Consider the following 24020-nt stretch of genomic DNA (forward strand, 5'->3'; position numbering starts at 1 on the left):
TACCAGTAAAGTGAACAGACAAGATGAGAAAAACAACTAAATAACCTGCTCTGATCATTGTAATAGACATTTGTCTGTGTCCAGTCTACAGTATGTCTGTCAGTGATTTAGTCTCCATCCTTCACTCTGCTAAAGATATGTAGATATGGAAGAGATGAGAGATTTGCATCAACTCCTCCTCCTCAAACAGGACACACCTCACACATCTCTGGAAATAATTTGTTTAATATTACATTCATTGTCTCTCTTATCGTCAGTTTACTTTAACCAGTTTTTTTCTCTGTCACAGAAATCAACAGCAGAGTCCTCTGACTTTAAATTGAACAGTGTCAGATACACGATGTTGTAGCTGTTATCTCTGGTCATTTAGATTCAGTTTATCACACAATTTCATGATGTGTTCCACTTGCAGGATAATGTCGGAGTGACTGTCCACAAGCTGAAATTCAGATGATTCACAGTGACAATGACCCTAAATATTAATAGAAATACACTTCAGAACATCCATATTTTTGAGTGACCCAGTGAAGACCCAGACCACAGCCTTATACTGTCTGTTGATATTTTTTGATTTGGATCAAATCACATTTTGTGACTAATTTATCCAAATTGTATTTTTGTGCAACTGTATCTCAGATAAAAAGTCACTTGAACAGTAGCTGATCGCGGAATTGATAGTTTGGAATAAATAGATAGCCTTTATTCTTATCAGGCCAAAGTAAGGGATTTGTTAAGTCTTCACTTATAAGAAGCAATGTCATCTAAAATACATGTATGAATCTGATCTATCAGTAAATTATCTTTAGGGAGAATTGTATCATCATAAAAACTAATTGTCTCTTTATTCACCTTTTTCGTTGCATTAACAATCACCTTGTTTGCCATCACTGTAAACAGATACACAGTAAAAAGTGATTTTATGTGATCTGATATCATGAGCAAAGTGTCTGACTATTACTGAATATTTTATTTTTTGTGATCAGATTAGTTCATGTTCTTTAAATCAGTTCTGATCTACACATTCAACAAATATGAAGACTGTACAAAGATTTAAGAATATCTTTCTAAGTTGCACAAAACCTTTAATGTTGCCAAAGTGCATTATGTATATAGTTACATAATGAGCTCACTGAGTACTTGTTGAACAACTCTGTGAACTATTGAGTAAAAATTTAATTTTGCATCCGTCCAGTTGCAATAAAATATTGAAAAATGTGGAACATAATTTTGATCTATGTCAAGTAATTCTACAACTATTTCAATGTCACATTCTATTTGTAGACAATGTTTTGAATGAAAATGTCTTTAAATCATTAGTGGTCTGAGGGCTCCTCCTCTGGTGGATTCATGTTACTGTTCAGACACTGAGGGGTTTTTGTTCAGCTCTACTGATGTTTTGTGTTACTGTGACTCTCTGGCACAGTAATACACTGCTGTGTCCTCAGTCTTCAGACTGTTCATCTGTAGATAGACTTTACTGCTGGAGTCGTCCTTGGAGATGGTGAATCGACCTTTGACGGACTGAGAATAGGAGGTAGCAGCACTGCTTGTGTGCAGATATGCAATCCACTCCAGTCCTTTACCAGGAGCCTGTCTGACCCAGTCCATATGATAGCTGCTGAATGTGAATCCAGAGCCAGTACAGGTCAGTTTGTGGGATTCTCCAGGTTTTTTAACAACAGGTCCAGATTCTGTGAGAGTCTGACCATAAACACCTGCTAAGACAATGGAAGAATAATCAGGTGAAACATGCTGGTGACAAAATAAAGACTATGTAAAATCACATCTGTGAATATCTTCACCTGCCCAGCAGAGAGTAATAAGCAGCAGTCCTGTCCTGTAGTCCATCATGTTGAAGTGTGTGTCCACCGATCTCTGTCGTCCGCTCTGTACACAGATAAGTGGAGGTGGAAGACGTCTGAGTTTTGCATTTACTCCTCCTCACACAGAGAACAAAACTAAGTTGGACTTGACCATTATGTAAACTGTGTGTTATACTAAAATCATTCTGTATTACAATGAGAGAAGTTGTTCAAGTCTGATTCAAATATGATTCAAAAATTATTGAGAAATTTAAGTTTGTGCTGTGAAACCATGATGTTTAGAACTAAGTGTAAGTATGTTTTTGAAATTTATTAACATAAAGTCACGATCCCAGCTTGTGTCTGACATTATAATTCCTAAATGAAAGGTCCTTTAAAATCATAAAACACTTCATGATTTTAATTTAATTGTTGTGTAAGTTAAAGATGTTCTTCTGTTCTTCTATTCTTCTATACTGTTGTCCTATTTAATGTGACCTTGCTGCTGTAGACTAAAGAATTTCCCCATTGTGGCATAAATAAAGACTTATCTCTCTATCACTCACTCTTTCATTAGCTATTACATTAGGAAATATGATCAATATGACCACTACATGCATGATTTGCATAGATATCCCCATACAAAGTGATGAACCAAATTAAAACCATTTTCTGAAATCATTGGAAAGGTTTTCTTGGTTTGAAATATAAAATGTCATATTCAGCTATTGCAGTAACACAAATAAAATGTTTTGTTCCCATTGGAACCTACTTTGTTTTACTTCCACAAATTCATTGACATGTACAGTATGTAAATACTTTTATGTCAGTGACAGGATTTTAAAATAATTCGTGGTCTGAGGGCTCCTCCTCTGGTGGATTCATGTTACAACTGTTCAGACACTGAGGGGTTTTTGTTCAGCTCTACTGATGGTTTGTGTTACTGTGTTTGTCTCTTGCACAGTAATACACAGCAGAGTCTTCAGGCTGCAGATTCTGTCCATTTAGAGTCGCTGTGTTGCTGGAAGAGTCTAAATCAATACTGAACTTGTTCTTCAGTGAATCTTTGTAGTATGTGCTCCCTCCAACACGCCTGCTAACAATCCACTCCAGTCCTTTCCCTGCAGGCTGTCTGATCCAACCTGTGTAGTCACTGTCCACAGAATAAGAGACCTGGCAGCTGATGGTCAGACGTTGACCTGGCTGCACAGTCACAGACGCTGGCTGTGTCAGCTGTTCACACTTCACACCTGTGAAGGATAGATGGTAAATACAGTAAAAACATAATGTCTTCAGAGGTTTGTCCCAAAAAAGATAATAATTTTCTCACCTGCCCAGTTAATAGACAAGATGGAAAGAACAACCAAACAATCAAGCCTCATCATTGTTAAAGGATGTTGTCTTTGTCTGGTGTCCAGTGCGTATGTCTGTGATTTCAATCAACACATATGTAGAAAATAATCTCAGATTTGCATCGACTCCTCCTTGAAGTGAAACACACACCTCACACATTGACAAGAAAAAAATCCATATCACCATTTCATCATAAGAGTGTAGATCACTTCCATGTTATTCTACACAATTTAATTTGTGTCATTTATTATTTATGCTCAAGACCATTTAGCAGATTTAGTATAATGTATACACTGTATAATCCCACACTGTCCATGTGAAAGATCTGTAGTCAGTCTTGAACCAAGAATATTACAGGATCCATGTCACATTTTACATTCTCATGTAAAAGTCACTTTTGCTGCTGAAGGCTCAGGTGTAATATTATCTGACTGCCAGTTACAGTGATGGGGTATTTACCTTACTCATACATTAAACCATGGGAACAATAAAGTAAGACTAAACTAAAATGAAAATAAATAAATAAAATAATATTTTAGTATTGTTTTCTTCATTAAAAGTTTTGATTCAGTGGGATGATTCAATTAGTCTATGCACCAATTTTTAATCCTTTCTGTGCTCATCATTTGTAGATCATACATACAAAAAGCTTCAATTATCATCTATCTATCTATATCAGATCATCATAGCTCTATAAAAGTGGCAAATGCAAAGTGAGGATTTATTGGGGGTCAATGTTTTTGTGTTAACTGTAATGGGTTAATTAACTGACTGAGAGTAGTGGATGTAGCTACTGCTGCCACTCCAGTCTTTTTCCAGCAGCTTGTCTGATCCAAGCACAATAAATATCACTACTGAACCCTGAATATGTGCAGGTCAGTCTGTGGGATTCTTCAGGTCTTTTAACCACTGGTTCAGACACAGAAATTCAAACAACTCATTTTCTATTGTGATGCAACCATTTTGTCTTTATATAAAAATATTTGGAAACAAAAACCCAACAAAAGACTGAATTGTTCTTGCCAGCCAAGGTAACTGACATAATCAGAAGAACAGCTAAATATTCTGGTCTGGCCATTATGAAAGCTACTTGTCGCGTCTCAGCCTACAGTCAGTCAGTTGTGTTTCTCTGTCCTTCACTTTACAACACATATGTAGAGATGGAGGAACTCAGAGTTTTGCATTGAATCCTCCTCTTTGAAAACATTCAACCTATAACAATAGGTTTGAATGTTCATTTATAACCACATTAGATGTGGATGGATTTGTCCTCTAGTGCTCCACACAAATTACAAGACCAGTCAGTGGGACAGATAAGGTCCACTTTGTCAATTTACTCAATTGCTATTTTAAAACTAATTTAAATACTCCACCTCACATATACAGTACTGTGGTGATAAAACTTGATAAAATATTGTTGTTGGAAATACAACGTCAGAGACTGAGGTAATTTATTATTCTGGAACAATAAAGTTTGGTACTGTTTCCTTTGTACATTTGTGCAAGTGAAGAAATCAAAATTATAGTTTAGAGATTCATTGGAGACAACAATCATAGAATCATCGACTTGAATCATAAATTGGTAATTAAGTTAATTAATTAGGTTATTTAACAATTTTACAACAAAGAAAATCTTTCAGCTTATGTTTTTGCATCACATCAAGTCTTTATAGCAGACTGGGAGGAAGTTCACTTTGCATAAAGAAATATACTGGAAGGTGGAATTCTTTTATAACCTTTTTTTAAGCCTTTTTAACCTTTTAACCTTTTCATCTAAAATATATATATTTTCTGATCTATCGATAAATTATGTTTAGGCAGAATTTTATCATCATAATCTATAACACAAGAGGGGATTGAAAAGTAATTGTCTCTTTATCCACCTTTTTTGCTGCATTAACAATAGACAATAGACTTCTGGTGGATTTATGTTACAACTGTTCAGACACTGAGGAGTTTTTTTTTTTTCAGCTCTACTGATGGTTTGTGTTACTGTGGGTATCTGGCACAGTAATACACAGCAGAGTCCTCTGACTTTAGGTTGGACAGTTTCAGATACACCATGCTGTTGCTATTATCTCTGGTGATTTCTATATGTCCTTGAACACTGCTGGCATAAAAAGTTTCACTTGCATCAGAGTAAATAACCCCGATCCACTCCAGTGCTTTTCCTGCAGGTTGTCTGATCCAGTGCATCCCATAGCTACTGAAAGTAAATCCAGATCCTCTGCAGGAAAGACTGAGGGTTTCCTCAGTTTGTTTCAACACTGAAGTGGACGGAATGGACTCCAGAGCCTGGCCATTCAAACCTGACAAAGAACCAGAAAGAGGTGAGTTAGAACATGAGAGATATATAAACAGTCTGTCTCTGTTTTTAATAAGTACTGCAGCTTGAAGCAACTTACAGGGCAGACAGAGCACTGTCAGCAGACATGATATGACTGTAGATGTGATCTCAGTTGGTTCATATGAAACAAGAACACAGTCAGTCAGTGGGAGAACAAACATATATATCTTAAGAGCCTGGATTTACATTGTGGTTTTACAGGAGAGGAGCAAATAATTTTTTCCCAGTTTGACCATGTTACATATTTCCTGTCACACTTTGTGCTTTTCATTCATAACTTCTAAAGTAGTTAAACTGCTTTGGTTTTGTTGTTTGGTTTGTGTTTGTGTAATTGTGTCTATTTAGTTGTGCAACAGAAACAGGTTGTATCTTACAAAACATTTGGTTTAATCCCAAGAAACTATGTTATTTTAAAGGTGAACTTATGTCTGTATGATGTGTCCTTTAGCAAGATTAATGTTGTTATATAAACACATATGCAAAGTGATTTCATGGCAGATGTTATCTGACATTATGATCAGGGTGTCATTTAATACAAATATATGAACATAATGCAAGATTAAAAGATCATTAACATCTCTCAAATTACAACTATTCTTTATTAGAATGTTTAATCTATTTTAGATCTATTCGAGCCATCAAGTAGCTGCTGAATGTGAATCCAGAGACTGTACAGGTCAGTCTGTGGGATTCTCCAGGTCTTTTAACCACAGGTTCAGATTCTGTCAGAGTCTGACCATCAACACCTGTCAAGATAAACAAGTGAACAGTTACTTCTTATATTTTAACAACTACTTAAAGATAGAAATGCCTCAGTTTGCAAGTATTTTCTCACCTGCCCAGCAGATAGTTAACAGCAGCAGTCCTGTCCTATAGTCCATCATGTTAAACTGTGTGTCCACTGTTCTCTGTCATCATCTCTGCACTCAGATATGTGGAGGCTGAATACATCTGAGTTTTGCATAAAGTCCTCCTCACAGGAAGTAAACCAAATTGGTCCAAACCACTATAGATGTTGTCAAACAAACAAACAAAACAATCAAAATGTAGAGTGAGATTTCAAAAGTGGAATTTTGTTTTCTTTTAATTTAGGAGGTTTCAGTTTTACTCACTAAATGAAAACTTCAAATATAAACACATTGTTAAAAATGTATTAAATGTCAGAGTTCTGTTGGTAACAATAATATATTCTTTATTCTAGGAAAATAATCCCAGTTTTGACATATAATCTTTATATTAAGACCATACTTTAATGTAGGAATTATGATTGTGATTATGATAAACATTAGTCCTATTCAATTATTTATGAGTTAGAAATTAATAACAACCTTTAACAAGTAAAAGTCACAGCAAGGGAGACAAAAAAGCTTAAAAGATGTCAATTAGCGCCTGTTTTATATTAAGAATCAAGACATCACAGATTAAAAAAGTGTCCAAATCTTTGTGAGAACATTTGATTTGAACTGGATATTTACTGTTTAAAACACAGTTTTTTACACACTTGTCTCAGCTGATACAGATTTTATTTGTTAAAATACAAATATAACTTTCTTTCTAATCTTTGTGCTCTTATCTTCAAAATGTCTGTCTGTTTATTAATGTTGTTGTGTTGTTTGTTTCCTTCATTTAATAATTGAGTCACAATGTTTCAAAAACATGTGGGAATACACCTAACAATAAAGGAAGTCACAAACCACAACCTCAACTGGTGTTTTCATGTGTGTTTTTCTCACTTGGTGCTCAGTATGGAACCAAACTTTTTATTTGAATATCTCCTGCTGCCCTCTGGTGGTGATTGTTAAAAATGGAAAGGTTAATGTTGTTGTGAATGGATAAAAAATCTCTCATTTGACATTATGAGCAGGATGACATTTTATACAAATACAGAAACATGTTGCAAGATTAAAGGATTATCAACAACTGTCAAATTATAATTATTATTTTGCAGTAGAATGTAAAATATATTTCAGATTTCTTTGAGACACATCAACCTCTTTTCTAATATGATATTATATTTAAAGATATTTTTTCCACTGATAAAATAATAATACATTTATTTATAGAGCACTTTTTTAAACGTGTTAAACCATGTTTCTTAATATCAATTTTATTTAAGCCGACATGTCAGTGAAACATTTTTATTGTGGATTTAATCTTTATTAATGTGTAACAGAAGTATTTGCTGTAAATAAATCCAGTGTTTCATCAACTATAATGTAATTCATTCATGGTCTGAGGGCTCCTCCTCTGGTGGATTCATGTTACAACTGTTCAGACACTGAGGGGTTTTTGTTCAGCTCTACTGATGGTTTGTGTTACTGTGGGTATCTGGCACAGTAATACACAGCAGAGTCTTCAGGCTGCAGATTCTGTCCATTTAGAGTCGCTGTGTTGCTGGAAGAGTCTAAATCAATACTGAACTTGTTCTTCAGTGAATCTTTGTAGTATGAAGTACTACCAGCTTTCATCCCAATCCACTCCAGTCCTTTCCCTGCAGGCTGTCTGATCCAAGCTGTGTAGTAGCTGCTCACAGAATAAGAGACCTGACAGCTGATGGTCAGACGTTGACCTGGCTGCACAGTCACAGAGGCTGGCTGTGTCAGCTGTTCACACTTCACACCTGTGGATGATAGATGGTAAATACAGTAAAAACATAATGTCTTCAGAGGTTTGTCCAAAAAAGATAATAATTTTCTCACCTGCCCAGTTTATGGACAAGATGGAAAGAACAATCAAACAATCAAGCCTCATCATTGTTAAAGTCTGTTGTCTTTGCCTGGTATCCAATGCGTATGTCTGTGACTTCAATCAACACATATGTAGAAAATAATCTCAGGTTTGCATTGACTCCTCCTCGAAGTCAAACACACACCTCACACAATGAGGTGTTTGTAAAAGTCACTTTTGCTGCTGAAGGCTCAGGTGAAATATTATCTGACTGCCAGTTACATTGATGGGGTATTTACCTTACTCATACATTTAACCATGTGAACAATAAAGTAAGACTAAACTAAAATGAAAATATTCATAAAATAATATTTTAGTATTGTTTCCTTCATTAAAGGTTTTGATTCAGTGGGATGATTCAATTAGTCTATGCACCAATTTTTAAACCTTTCTGTCCTCATGATTTGTAGATCATACATACTAAAAATTAATTTAATTAATTACATCAAAGCTCTATAAAAGTGGCAACAAATGCAAAGTGAGGATTTATTGGGGGACTATGTTTTTGGGTTAAACTGTAATGGGTTAATGTTTATACAGCTACAGAGCTTAAAGAAGGTGACTTTACATAGAAAACAAGACTGGTTAGTTGTAAAAGAAAGAGGGGCTGATGTGTTAAATGTCACCAATGGTTTGAACTGTGTCACTAAACATTTAAAATCAGGAGATCACTTACAAAAGGATTTCTGGATGAAGCAGTTTTAATTTGACACTATGATGTTGATGCTGTTGAGTTAGTTTCTGCAAATGTGAACAGCAAAAAACTGTTTTTTTACTTGATTAACTCTGCTGAGTTTTTGTACAGCGTTACTTCCTCTTGTGTCACTGTGACTCTGACACAATAATAAACAGCAGAATCTTCAGTCTTCAGGCTGCTCATCTGCAGATACAGGTGGTTTCTGCTATTGTCTCTGGTGATTGTAAAACGGCCTTGGAGTGACTGAGAGTAGTAGATGGTGTTACTGTCACCAGTGAGAGCAGCAACCCACTCCAGTCTTTTTTCAGCAGCCTGTCTGATCCAAGCACCATAAATATCACTACTGAACCCTGAATATGTGCAGGTCAGTGTGTGGGATTCTCCAGGTCTTTTAACTGCTGGTTCAGACTCAGTCAGTGTTTGACCTTCAGTACCTAAAGAAATAGAGAAAAAGCTCACAGCTCAGCTACTGCACAGAGACATTATCTAGAGATTAGTCACAAACACCATTAATGATCTTACCTGACCAGGTAATAGACAGGACTAGAGAAACAATAAGACATTTCAGTCTAAACATTGTAAACAACAGTTTTTACTGCCCAGTCTGAACTGAGTATCTAACAGTAGTGGTTTAGTCTTCATCTTAAACAGATATGTATAGATGGAAGAGATGAGTTATTTGTATTGACTCCTCCTCCTCATCCTCCTAAAAATGACAAAAACAAAAAAGAAAAACACTTTTGAGTATCTGGAAAAAAAATATTATTTTATAATCTTTATGATGATGTTGCACAGTTCAATGATTAAGAAACTCTTCTAAATATTTTGTGTGTATATTCTGTGTCCCTGATGAGATTATTTTCTACTTTCTGCTCATAATCTGTAAAATGTATGTAATTCACTCTTGATACTTGTCCACACATTCAAATTGTTCTGGAGCTGTTTACTCATCATTATAAATCAAGTCAAGTCAAGTCAATTCAAGAAGCTTTATTGTCATTCCAACCACATATAGCTGAAGCAGTACATAGTGAAATGAGACAACGTTTCTCCAGAACCATGGTGCTACATAAAACGGCAACAAGACAAACATGGGGCTGAGGACTGCTAAGTTGTCCTAGCAAAACACATAAAGTGCATCCTGTGCAACCTAGTGCAAACAGTGCAAGAACACAAAGAAAAAGTGCAGACAGACGTCGGAAGACAGTGCAAAAACAGAACACAAAACACAAAACAGCAGCGACCAGTAGCGGAAATGAATACAATTTACAACTGAAAGATGGAAACATGTCAAATCTAGCGAGTGTGTGTGCTCAGTTCAGTTTGTTGTGAGTGTGTTGAGGAGCCTGATGGCTTGGGGGAAGAAACTGTTCAAAAGTCTGGTTGTGAGGCCCGAATGCTCCGGAACCTCTTCCCTGATGGCAGAAGTGTGAAGATTGGGTGTGAGGGGTGGGTGGGGTCGTCCACAATGCAGGTAGCCTTGCGGATGCAGCGTGTGGTGTAAATGTCCGTGATGGAGGGGAGAGAGACTCCAATGATCTTTTCAGCTGTCCTCACTATCCGTTGTAGGGCCTTGCGATCCGAAACGGTGCAGTTCCCAAACCAGGCAGTGATGCAGCCGCTCAGGATGCTCTCAATGGTTCCCCTGTAAAATGTAGTCAAAATGGGGGGCGGCAGATGGGCTTTCCTCAGCTTCCTCAGGAAGTAGAGACGCTGCTGGGCCTTTTTGCTGATGGAGCGGGTGTTGAGTGACCAGGTGAGGTTCTCCTCCAGATGGACACCAAGAAATTTGGTGCTCTTGACGATCTCCACTGACGCTCCATCGATGTTCAGTGGAGAGTGGTCACTCTTTGCTCTTCTAAAGTCAACAACCATCTCTTTAGTTTTCCCAACGTTCAGAGACAGGTTGTTGGCCTTGCACCAGGCTGAGAGCTGATGTACCTCCTCTCTGTATGCTGACTCGTCGTTCTGTGCCACATGTAGTAGAAGAAAAGTACATTCCAGTTAAACCCTGACGTTGTCATCAGCCACAGACCATGTTAAGCCTTCCATTTTGTTTGTTTCAGTAATTTTAGAATCATATTTTTGTTACTATTGTTTTTGCTCTGTACTGTATTGTTGTTTTTACCTGATGAAATCAACGAGGAGATTGTGAGACAATCATCTTGGAAGTTTTCTGATATCACTGACCCCATCATCAGTTGTTTTCTGATAATAGAAACCTGAATATCTGACACAGTAATACACAGCAGTGTGTTCAGGCTGCATATTCTTTCCATTAAGGGTTTGTTAAATGAATCAATTGAACAAAATTACCTCCACCTTTTTATTTTAGTTTTAATTTTTGAGTTTTATAATGGACAAACTTTATTTTTTCTATTTATGTATAATTATACGAATCCACATTTTCTAAATTAGAACATGGACAGTCAAAGTTGCATAAACATTAATCCAGTTTGATTTAAACATTGCTGAATAAGTTTAGTTTGTGCTGTGAAACCATCATGTTTAGAACTAGTGTAAGTATGTTTTTTAAATGTATTAACTTAAAGTCATGATCCCAGCCTGTGTCTTATATTATAATTGGATCCTTTAAAACCAAAACCTTTACACGTAAAAAATCTGACAGTCTCCAACCCCCAAACTAAATGCTGTATGCACTTACTACCATCATAAAACACTTCATTAGCTATTACATTAGGAAATATGATCAATAAGATCACTCTATGCATGATTTGTGTATATATCCCCATACACAGTAATGAACCAAAATAAAACCATTTTCTAAAGTCATTGGAGAGGTTTTCTTGGTTTGAAATATAAAATGTCATATTCACTTCAGCTACTGCAGTAACACAAATACAAAATGTTTTATTCCCATTGGAACCCACTTTGTTTTATTTCCACAATTTCATTGACATGTACAGTATGTAAATATGTAATGGTGAGAGGATGTTAAAATCATTCATGGTCTGAGGGCTCCTCCTCTGGTGGATTCATGTTACAACTGTTCAGACACTGAGGGGTTTTTGTTCAGCTCTACTGATGGTTGGTGTTACTGTGACTCTCTGGCACAGTAATACACAGCAGAGTCTTCAGGCTGCATATTCTGTCCATTTAGAGTCACTGTGTTGCTGGAAGAATCTAAATCAATACTGAACTTGTTCTTCAGTGAATCTTTGTAGTACGAAGCTCCAGTATATTTCATCCCAATCCACTCCAGTCCTTTCCCTGCAGGCTGTCTGATCCAGGCTGTGTAGTAGCCCACAGAATAAGAGACTTGACAGCTGATGGTCAGACGTTGACCTGGCTGCACAGTCACAGAGGCTGGCTGTGTCAGCTGTTCACACTTCACACCTGGTAAAAGAAGAAATTGTTTTGTGACAAATTATCAAGTTTTACAGTACATCAACAGAACTGTAGACTTTCACAAATCCAGAGAGACTCACAAGATCCAGCTGCCAAAAGCAGCAGTAGAGCTACAGAAAACATGGTTTATGGTCAAACTGATGTGCTGTGAACTCCACTGACAGTCTGAGGTGACATTTTTATAGCTAAGGAACCAGGCACGTGATTGAGTTTGCATAGAATCAGATACATGAATACTCATATGTAGTTTAGTATGCAGAGTGAGCACATACATAATATTTACATTTTGTTACATAGTCAGTTTCACTTTGAGCATTGTATGTGAAAAACTAACTTTCAACAACTATAGTTGTAATCTATCAGTGTCAGTTTATGTTGTACATGCAGACATCTAAAATCATTAATATCCACGCAGCTCTATCAATGTGAAACAATGGATCCAAGGAGACAGAACCAACCTCACAAACTGAGACACTTAACAAAATCTGTAAAACCAGGTCATAGTGTATTTAACAAATTCTCAATTCCATGACCCTCTTTAAATATGTGGTGTTTCTTGATAGTATTAATTTAGTCATTTCAAGTCAAGTTAAAGTAGAAATATTTTCATTAATATATTTTCTTCTTTATTAACTATTGTTTTATATTTAATAAAACATAACAAAGTCCATCAGGCTGGTAACAAAATCAAAACAATATAAATTTCAGCTCTGTGAATATTTTCACCTGCCCAGCAGAGAGCTAAAAGCAGCAGTCCTGTCCTGTACTCCATCATATTACACTGTGTGTCCACTGTTCTGTGTTGTTCTCTCTGCAGACAGATAAGTAGAAGCTGGAGACATCTGAGTTTTGCATTGACTCCTCCTCACAGGATACAGAGGAAGAGAACCTGGATCTGTTATGTTAAAAATCGTGTTTATTAACTGTAATATGTTGTGAAATGTTCCAATCAAATAAAGACTTGTGATACATCATACATTGTGATACAAAATAGGATGACAAGCAATTATGGGTCAAATTAAACAAATTACATTAATACACATGTAGATCTGAATGAAAACTTTTTTCTCCAAGTGAAAATAATCTTAATAACTTCACTGAAACTATACAGATACTGATGTGTGGACATGTTTTAAAAACATTTATTTAATTTACAAATAAAATAAATCTAAGAAACTATTTGGTTGAACTTATGTTGACCTTGAAATGAAACTTTGTTTCCATTTGTTTAATATGTGGCTATTTTATTTTGCCTAAAAGTAAAGTAAATAGTTAAGTAATGAAATACAACCTACATTTACGTGACACTTTTGAGAATTACTTTTACATATTCAGAGCCACTGTTTATGTGAAGATGTTCTTAGTGGTTTGATGATGAACTGTTTAGTGGTCTGAGGGCTCCTCCTCTGGTGGATTCATGTTACAACTGTTCAGACACTGAGGGGTTTTTGTTCAGCTCTACTGATAGTTTGTGTTACTGTGGGTCTCTGGCACAGTAATACACAGCAGAGTCTTCAGGCTGCAGATTCTGTCCATTTAGAGTCACTGTGTTGCTGGAAGAGTCGAAGGCAATACTGAACTTGTTCTTCAGTGAATCTTTGTAGTATGCGTTGGATCCTGCACTTGAATATCCAATCCACTCCAGTCCTTTCCCTGCAGACTGTCTGGTCCAACCTGTCCAGTAGCTGCCCACAGAATAAGAGACCTGGCAGGTGATGGTCAGACGTTGACCTGGCTGCACAGTCACAGAGGCTGGCTGTGTCAGCTGTTCACACTTCACACCTGTAGAACAAAACATGGATCAGTGTAATAACAGTGAACAGTCAGTGTACTGTGATCATACTCTCAGTGTCTCTGTCTCAGTGACACTCACAGGATCCAGCAGCCAGCAGCAGCAGCAGCAGAGCTACAGAGAACATGGTTGGTATTGAAGGTGATCTGATGGGAGCTTCTCTTCTTCTGCTCTAACTAACATCACGTTAAGTCTTTATAGCAGACTGGGAGGAAGTTCACTTTGCATAGAGATGGACAATGATGAAGTTCAGAATTACATTTAATTCTATTACTAAATTACACTTGTGTCACCTGAATGAGAAGTTTTCCTGGATCTTGCTACACACTTGATTTAGGTTTAATATGTCTGACTGATGATTAAGGTCATAATAGAAATATGTAAAACTAAGATTATAAAGAATATCACTACTTTTCTTTTGTATGTAAATGTGATATTTATTTTTTGTTTGTTTTGTCACATGAAGTGATCATTTCCACAATTTCATCTACTGCTTTAATCAGATTTTGACCGAACTTGTTTTATGGACATTGCCACACTAATTCAGGCTTATCTTTACAGCTTGCTGGGGTTGTTGTTGGTAGGATCTTTAAGAACTGTGTAATAAGTCTTTTGTGAATTTTTATTTTTTATTTCACATGCAGATGTACATAGTCCACTGTAATCTTAAAATGTTCTCACACTGATGTTTGAAACAATCAAACAACATCATTTTCCTTTAGATGATAAAAAAAAAATTGGAGACGGTCTGTGTACTTCTTTATGCCCTTATTTTCAAATTGATTTTACTAATTGACAGACTCAAGATCAAATCAATCCAGTGTCTTAGTTTAATATATTTAAAACTTGTTGTTTCAGTATGTTTCTTTCCTTTGTTTAACAACTAATTTATAACAGAAGAATCTTCATGTTTCAAAAGCATGTGGGAATATTATTATTATATTTTACTGGTGAAAACACATGTTGGTAATACCAAAAAAAGGAAATCTCAAACCACAACCTCAACTGGTGTTTTCGTGTGTGTTTTTCTCGCTTGGTGCTCAGTATGGAACCAAACTTAATATTTGAAGATCTCCTGCTGCCCTCTGGTGGTGATTGTTAAAATAGATTGTTTCAGGTTTTTATGAAGCCTCCACACTTGATTAGATGAGTGTGTGTCTCTGGCACAGTAATACACAGCAGAGTCCTCTGGCTTTAGGTTGGACAGTTTCAGATACACCATGCTGTTGCTGTTATCTCTGGTGATGTCTATACGTCCTTGAACACTGCTGGAATAAAACGTTTTACTTGAATCATAGTAAATAACTCAGATCCACTCCAGTGCTTTTCCTGCAGGTTGTCTGATCCAGTGCATCCCATAGCTACTGAAAGTAAATCCAGATCCTCTGCAGGAAAGACTGAGGGTTTCCTCAGTTTGTTTCAACACTGAAGTGGACGGAATGGACTCCAGAGCCTGGCCATTCAAACCTGACAAAGAACCAGAAAAAGAGATGAGTTAGAGCATAAGAGATATATAAACCATACTATCTCTGTTTTTAATAAGTACTGCAGCATGAAGCAACTTACAGGGCAGACAGAGCACTGTCAGCAGAACAGACAGTTTGTCCATCATCTTGTGACTGAACACAGTCAGTGGGAGGACAAACATATATATCTTAAGAGTCTGAATTTGCATTGTGGTTTTACAAGGAGGGGCAAATAGTTTTTAACATTTTGACCATGTTACATACTTCCTGTTACACATGCTTTTCATTCACAACTGCTAAAATGGTTAAACTGTTAAATCAGTTCTTCAAATTCTTGAAAATGGCTGAATTATTCCAACAACACCAATTTTATCACACTACATTACTGTTATATTCAAACACTATACCCCAGTTAAAATATAATATTTATAATACAAACAAACTCATTTGCTGCTGGAACTCTAAAAATCTCCTTGTTTAGTACAATCATGCTGCTATATGATGTGTGAAATAATCCCTCCAAATGGCCTCTGTTATAAACAGTGTTTAACAAAACTGGTCTTAGGTTAATTTATCCACCTATTATCTGTTTAACTTATCTCTTAAGACTAGTATGAAGTTGACAGGATGACAAGTCCGTGTCAGGGTTAACTGGTGAGAAAATTTGGTATTTTATTTGGTCAACTTTGACATATCTGATATCAGAGCAGGAGCAAAATTGAACACATAAACAAAGACCAGACAGACCCAGTTCTTTCTATTTCATAATTCTTTTGATCAAATTAGTCACAGTTCATTTCTTTCATTCATCTGTCTTCTTGTTCAACAAACTAGTACAGTGACAGAAGATTAGAGAATAAATTCTCCTCCTCTGGTGGATTCATGTTACAACTGTTCAGACACTGAGGGGTTTTTGTTCAGCTCTACTGATGGTTTGTGTTACTGTGTGACTCTCTGGCACAGTAATACACAGCAGAGTCTTCAGGCTGCAGATTCTGTCCATTTAGAGTCGCTGTTTTGCTGGAAGAGTCTAAATCAATACTGAATTTGTTATTCAGTGAATCTTTGTAGAATGAAGCCCCAGTAAATTTCATCCCAATCCACTCCATTTCTTTCCCTGCAGGCTGTCTGATCCAACCTGTCCAGTAGTCACTCACAGAATAAGAGACCTGACAGCTGATGGTCAGACGTTGACCTGGCTGCACAGTCTCAGAGGCTGGCTGTGTCAGCTGTTCACACTTCACACCTGTAGAACAAAACATGGATCAGTGTAATAACAGTGAACAGTCAGTGTACTGTGATCATACTGTCAGTGTCTCTGTCTCAGTGACACTCACAGGATCCAGCAGCCAGCAGCAGCAGCAGAGCTACAGAGAACATGGTTGGTATTGAAGGTGATCTGATGGGAGCTTCTCTTCTTCTGCTCTAACTAACATCACATCAAGTCTTTATAGCAGACTGGGAGGAAGTTCACTTTGCTTTTTTTTTTTTTTTTTTTTTCCGTGAAGGGAAGAAACTCTAAAGTCTGGCCATTCAAAGCTGCAAAATAACCAGAAATAATTCATTAATTAATGTGGATATCGTTTGGATATTATTCAGCTGTGTCCGCATTTCATTGACAAACATTGATATCTGCTGCAACACCTGATTCAAAGGCAAAAATTATATTAGTAAAATTACAAAACAAACCTTTACCCACAAGGAAAATGTTGCTGCTAAAATTTTGCTCCTCTCCCGCTCTGAGACAAATGTGAGATTCCTACTTCAGTCTCACTTTGTCCTATGTTTATATTAGTATTTTTTGTATTTATATTGTATGTTGTAGACAGAACGCAGGAGTCAAACTGCAGTTCAAGGCAGATCTTTGTGGACCCAGTGCTCAGTTATCATCAAAAGTAAGAGAAATGTGGTTTGATTTCACGCAGTGAACTGTCTGTATGTTGTGTATATGCTGTGTATTAATGCTGTTACATAAAAAGATATGAAAGTGATTTCATGGCATCTGTTATCTGACATCATGAACAGAATGTCAGATTATAACGAAAATGTTTACATACAGCCGGGAACAGACAGACCAAACTCACTTTATGTGACAGCAGCTTTTACTATGGTATGATCAAATTAGTCATATCCACATTTGTTTATTTAATTCATGCACTCAGCCTCTTGTTACATAACAAGCTCATTACATATGATATCATTCAAAAATCATAAATTAAGCATTTTAAGAGCTGCGGTCATGATAGCTAAGAAAAAGTGTAGATAAGTTGCAGGTTGCTAGCTGAGATTGACCAGTCAGACAGAGCCGTCTATTTAGATTATTCCATTTATGATCAAAACCTATAGCTGTAAAACAATGTGTTTCAAAGCTGATGCCACATGCTACGCACTGGCAAGTGATTCACAGTCCCTCTAACACTGGAGTTTGTATCTCTCCACTTCCATCTGTTGTTTTCCCTTTTGTCATAAAGCTTTATCCAGCCGGTCATTTACTCACCAGCATCATGTGAAAGGATGGAAGCTGCTAAAAAAAACTGGACAGATATGTATTTAATATGTTTTGTTTTGTTTTTTTGAACAAATCCACATGTTCATATTCATCACATCTGCTTCTTTTTAAGGATAAAATGTCAAATTAAAAAAATAAAAATTATAATATTGTGAGATTAACATGGAAAGTTCACATACAGTACAGGTTTCACTTGATTCATCCATAACTGAGCCAATCACTTACAGGTCACATATACTTTACTAATGAACAATACAATATAATACTACAATAGAAAGTAAGGCTGCAGTTTTTATCATTACTAACAGAGTCAAATTGTCTCTATTTATTTTTGTACAGCAGTGTTTGAGCTTTAAGCCTGTCTTTCTTTTCTAGACCAAAGCTGCGGAGATAATCCATAAGAGACCTCGTCCCTCCTCTCTGGCATACGCAGATGACAGCTGATCACACATATGATCGTACATACATATGCTCACACTGAAAAAGAAACAAACCGATACAGGTTCATATAACACAGTGGATTTTAAACAAAGAAATTTTAAAATAAGAGCAACTGAGAGCGTTCCAGCATGAGTCTAAAGCAACCCTGCATCTTTCTTCGAGGAGGAACAAAGAGAGAAGTAAGTGGGGATGGTTGTGTGGTGTTACAGTACAGTTTGTGGCGTATTGTTTGCTTGTTTGTTGATTTACCACTTGTATTTTAGCATATTTTAAGTAAATGTTTTTCGTCTTTCGTCATCTGTTGATCACTTATGAACAAATACTATTTTGTCATTATGGTCATTCATGTATATCACTATTTCAGGCGAATGGGAAAAGACATTTAAAGGACTAGTCCCGTGTTATAGCGATGGGAGAGCAAACTTTTTAGTAAGACGCATTGTGCTTTATATGTTTTAAAGACTATTAAAAAAAACAATTTACTTTTGCTGCATGCTTCATTCATCAATTCTATAGATATCTTCAACAGTAATTGAAATTTATCAGAAATCTGCCCTAATGATTTAATTTTAAAATGAATATTCTGTATGTATGACATGATATCACCCACATAACTTAGAGTATGGTTTAAAGAAATGTTTAATCAAGGATTTAGCACTGAGTTAGCCTGATCCTCATGTCAAAACATATTTACAGATGTTAGAAGTGAACAGAAGTGTGTTCGGAGATTATCACAAATCCATATTCCCAGAATGTGCAGAAATACATTGTACGCTAATAGGGGTTAATCTGAAAGTGCAGGCTCATTAATCCTTTATTCTATATGACAGAGAAGCTGAAAGCACATGCAAAAGATATTATACTCTTTCATTAGATAAAAAAAAATTGTGTATTTCAAATAAGTTTAAGTTTCAGATGGTTCCACTCATAAGACACTAACAAGAGTCTAGAATCAGATTTTTTTTTACAGATTTTCTTATTTTTCTATCTGTACTACAGTATTTACAGAGCAATTATGAGGTTTAAACGATGTCACCGCTTTCCAGAAAGATGGACTTAAATAACTGTGGACATGGCAATGGTAGTATCTACTACATATGAATCATACTAACATTGTTTGACCTTTATACTGTTGTTTTGCAGGGAAGACGTCTTACAAATGATGAGATAGACGGTAATTCTTTCATGTTTTCTGATGAACACTACAGTATAGGAGCAATTTGCCTTTTAAATATTACGCCACATGCCGTTCTCAATTTCTCTGTCTGTGTGATGTGCAGAGTTACGTGAAGCTTTTGTTGAGTTTGACAAAGACAAGGATGGCTTCATAACCTGTAAAGACTTGGGGAACCTGATGAGGACCATGGGTTACATGCCAACTGAAATGGAGCTGATACAACTGAGCCAGAACATCAACATGAATTGTGAGTAGGGACTTTTAATTGAAGTGTTTCTTCTTTTTTTTTCATTAAGAGTTACAGTATATCTGGTGTCTTCTCTGAATTTAAAATAACATTTTTTGATGCATTTATGCAGGTTAAAATTGAGAAATGCTATTAATTAGCTCCGCTTGTGCCAAAAAAACTCCCACATGTAAAGAACCTACCTTGTATATTATCTCATGCATATTCAGTTGCCAGAAAACATTTGTGAACATTTTGAAATTTTATGATTTTCTGCATTAATGACTATTAACAAATATATTGTGCCTAAAATAATAACACAAAAAATTCTGATCTTTAATGTCTTTATAGAAGAAACCATAAAAACTTTATAGTGAAAACCCACTTCTTGATCTAGTAGTGACAGTCCCAAAGTGTCTCCATTTGTAGATTGTTTGCCTAACTGTAGACTGGTGAATTTCTAAAGTCCTTTCCAGTTTTATGTAAATCAGCTATTCTTGATTGTAGATCCTCTGATAGCTTCTTTTAGCGAGGTATGGCTCACTCATACGTGTATTCTTCTTGTATTCCAGCTCCCTAAAAAGTTAAAGTTTCGAAGTCGCTCTAGTCCAAACCTCCAAACACATTTTCTTAACACCTGAGCTCAGCTTTTGTGAGCACTGTGAGGTTTTATGTTTGTTCTTAATAAAGACATAAAAGATCTGTTTTTTACATTACATTCTATTTGTTAATACTCTTGACTTAGATCAAGGTCAGATCACATTTTATCACAAATTAATGCAGAAAATCATGACATTACAAAGGTTCACACACTTTTTCTTGCCACTTGTGGATAATTTTACTTGTCAGAGTGTGGCATCTAAATGCATTGCACAGCTGTTTTGCTGTTGCTACTTCACAGGTCAGCAAGGTGCTCAGCTGGTAAAAATCCACAAATCAAAAGAACTTAGCAACACTTCATTGTATATTACAATGGAAATAACAACTGAAGTAAAATTTGAATGCTGCATAAAGTTCAAAGACCTTTTGCAGCATTTGTTCTTCTGAAAGTTTCAGGAGATGAGTGTTTTGCATGCTCTGTGTCTCCTGAGCCCTTTATTTGCATATTTTGAAGGTTACAGAGTGTAGGAACAAGGAGGTAGAAACATAACAACATAAATAAACTGTATGATCTGAACAAAAAATAACAGGGGCACTTTTGGCGTCCCTCACAACCACTGGTCCTCTTGCAATTTATTACATATAGGCTAACACAGTAAAGGATACACTAGTCAGTGAACTTGACTTCTGCAGGGAGACTGTATGGTTGGCTGGGTGTTGTTTGTCTGACATGTACTGAGATACTCACAGATGTTAAATGTGACTGGTTCACATTCATGAAATCTGACAAAACACTAATGTTAGGTGGTAACACTATGAATAAACCTGTGTCTTAACTCTTCTGTATTTCACTTCATTTACATTTTGTCAGAAGTCAAAAATCGAGAAAAAGAAAGAGTTGTGTTTTCTGTATTAGTTTTGACATTTGTCTCATTACAGTAGGGGGACGGGTGGACTTTGAGGATTTTGTGGACCTAATGACCCCCAAACTTCTGGCTGAAACTGCAGGGATGATTGGATTGAAGGAACTTAAAGATGCTTTCAAAGAAGTGAGCTCTCTCTTTTTGATCTTTAGCACCCCATGGTGGGCATTAAATGAACATCGTGTAACAGCTGTAACCTAGAATTAAGAAAAAACATGATGTTGTGATTGTAGTCCAGTTTAATTATCCAAAATGCACTAAAGTTTGTATTGCTATATTTAAATTAATGCAGTTTACTTCCTCCCGATTCTCACAGTTTGATATAGACGGTGATGGTGCGATCACTTCAGATGAGCTGAGACATGCCATGGTCAAGTTATTGGGAGAACACACCAGCAAACATGAAATTGAAGCAGTGGTCAGAGAAGCTGATAATAACGGAGATGGAACAGTTGACTTTGAGGGTGAGTACACAAACACACACTGACACATAGCACAGAAAAAATAAATGATGTTCACCTTTAGTGAGTATCAACTGTTTTAAAAAAATACTTATTAAAAATCTGAAGGAATTATTATCAATTTATTATTCAAATTGAGACAAGATAGAATTATTTAACATATAAATAAATTGAAAATAATAACTAATAATTAATGTTATTCTCATCTGTGCCTTTGCTGTTATGTTATTCCACAAAAATGTAATATTTCTGTAATTTTCATGTTCTTTACATTTAATGAAACATGGTCTATATTTGTATTTAGTCTATATTTGTATTTAATACTTAAAAAGTGGTCACATTTAGGATCTGAAAACTGTTCACATTTTGCTTCGAATTTACAAAAACTTATCAGCTGATCAGTATTGTGTCCATTCTCTTTGCAGAATTTGTGAAAATGATGTCACAGAAATAAGGACAACAAAACAAATGGAGTGCTGTTAAAGGAAATTATGCATTTTTATGCTGACAGTATTTTTTTTCTTATGGATAGTTGTTCATATTATATTTGAGGCATCACTTTTGCACATAATAGATGTGTGTTTATTAATTTTACATGAACAAAAAATTAGCTAATAAATATAACAACTTTCTTATTGATGGTAATTCTAGACAGTCACAACGTTAATGATATTTTCACCATTATGGTTGTGCATGCATCAACTCTGAGCTCTGTGTGTACCTCAGTGATGCACTGAGGGGAGTTCAGATTTATTGAACTTTGACCCACACTGCACTGCCCCTTGGAGGGTCCCATTAATAAGTGCTGTTGAACAAATGGAAAATTAGTTAGCTTGGTTATATCTCTGAATTTCCCTCATATTGAGATCAGCCAGTCAGTTAAATCAGCAATGCATTAGAAATGCTCATACATCTGTCCAGATTGTATAAAACACTGTTTGGGTCTCTGACATGTAGCGATCTGCTGCTAGTGACATTAGCATTTTAGTTAAGGTGGTGCTCCTGGGAATTTTGGAGGGTAAATAATGCAGCGCTGTGCCAAACCCTCATTTTTCCATAATAATGTACACACACCTTAACATTTTGTATATTTACAGCACTGCAGCTTTGAGAAACAGTAGTTTACCCTTAATGTCACAGACCTATTTCACATAGCAGCGAGAATACATATCATTGTCTGCTGTGCAAAAAGAATCACAACACTGTTTTGTCTTGGTGGAGCTTGAATAACTACAGTTGTTAACTGGATTACTACAGTATAACCCTCTCCAAAACAACAACCTATCTGAAAACTGAAAGTTGTCCCTGGGGTGCTGGAATAAGGGAAGTAGAATAACTGTGATGTAAAATTGTATTAATATTAATAGTGATTATTGATATTGAACAGCATAAATCATAATCAGCATTTATCAGCAGACTATTTTGAGTATTCAATTTGAGACATGTAGTCAGTGGGTGTATCTTTACAACAGAAACATTTAGCCTCTGAATTAACATAATGTCACTGATGTCACGAGGCAGGAAATCCAGGCATTTTGATATACAGTGGAGAGTCAGCTATAAATCCAGATGTTTGCTCCAGAAAGGACAGCTGTTAAAATGTCCTCACATTGAATCAGTTTGTTAAATTACATCACAAGTGTCCATGTAAACCCTGTCCTGACCTCCCTGATAGAAAAGATTCACACTGACATCGTACCTTGGTGTAGGCTTAAGAATGTGCTAAATGCTCATATTAATAACATCTATTATTTTATAGAAGACATGAAAGAATCTGTGAAGTAGAAACATCAAATGCACATCTAATTGTTGCGAACAATAACATTAGAACAGAGGACCATGTTAGGCTCAATGAAAGAGATGGGAAATGCTCATGTTTACCTCCTGCAAGTGTAAAACTTCATATTATGTTATGATATTACTACAATCGTTTTAGAGTTTAAGAGACCAACAGTGGATTGGTTGGTCCCTGCTCAGGTCTTCACTGGTGATCTTCAGCGTCTGCTACTTTATAGTGTATCAATGCAGAGAACAGTTATCAATCAGCTGAAAATGCTCAGCACCGACTCGGGAGCTTCAGTCAAGGCTGCAGTTACATTATTTTGATGTGACTGCAGCCTTGACCCTGGC

At 36.1% G+C, this 24020-nt stretch overlaps 1 protein-coding gene, 1 pseudogene and 6 gene segments (V, D, J or C); 1 reads left to right on the top strand and 7 right to left on the bottom strand.

The window, feature by feature from the left end:
* Positions 1 to 1416: 1416 nt before the first annotated feature.
* Positions 1417 to 1899, bottom strand: LOC113151903 (the record flags this gene model as incomplete). The annotated part of the segment is given in 2 exon segments: positions 1417 to 1715; positions 1803 to 1899. Coding segments are annotated over 2 exon segments (348 nt in total), but the record flags the coding sequence as incomplete, so codon positions are not given.
* Positions 1900 to 2765: 866 nt separating this feature from the next.
* Positions 2766 to 3213, bottom strand: LOC113151939 (the record flags this gene model as incomplete). The annotated part of the segment is given in 2 exon segments: positions 2766 to 3052; positions 3133 to 3213. Coding segments are annotated over 2 exon segments (342 nt in total), but the record flags the coding sequence as incomplete, so codon positions are not given.
* A 1931-nt stretch (positions 3214 to 5144) lies between these two features.
* On the bottom strand, positions 5145 to 5663 carry LOC113157821. The segment is given in 2 exon segments: positions 5145 to 5464; positions 5561 to 5663. Coding segments are annotated over 2 exon segments (423 nt in total).
* Positions 5664 to 7832: 2169 nt separating this feature from the next.
* On the bottom strand, positions 7833 to 16960 carry LOC113151970 (the record flags this gene model as incomplete). The annotated part of the segment is given in 2 exon segments: positions 7833 to 8122; positions 16891 to 16960. Coding segments are annotated over 2 exon segments (333 nt in total), but the record flags the coding sequence as incomplete, so codon positions are not given.
* On the bottom strand, positions 11982 to 12443 carry LOC113151919. The segment is given in 2 exon segments: positions 11982 to 12283; positions 12376 to 12443. Coding segments are annotated over 2 exon segments (345 nt in total).
* Positions 13770 to 14241, bottom strand: LOC113150416. The segment is given in 2 exon segments: positions 13770 to 14077; positions 14169 to 14241. Coding segments are annotated over 2 exon segments (354 nt in total).
* Positions 15087 to 15702, bottom strand: LOC113149694 (annotated as a pseudogene).
* A 1671-nt stretch (positions 16961 to 18631) lies between the features above and the next one.
* Positions 18632 to 22344, top strand: cabp5b (calcium binding protein 5b). The gene is made up of 6 exons (XM_026358180.1): positions 18632 to 18682; positions 19647 to 19677; positions 19784 to 19927; positions 21446 to 21555; positions 21746 to 21893; positions 22316 to 22344. Exons 1-6 carry the CDS (start codon positions 18632 to 18634, stop codon positions 22342 to 22344), a joined length of 513 nt encoding a protein of 170 aa, XP_026213965.1.
* The last annotated feature ends 1676 nt before the right edge of the window (positions 22345 to 24020 follow it).

The sequence above is a fragment of the Anabas testudineus genome, chromosome 8 (genome assembly GCF_900324465.2).
Source record: "Anabas testudineus chromosome 8, fAnaTes1.2, whole genome shotgun sequence".
Classification (NCBI taxonomy): domain Eukaryota; kingdom Metazoa; phylum Chordata; class Actinopteri; order Anabantiformes; family Anabantidae; genus Anabas; species Anabas testudineus.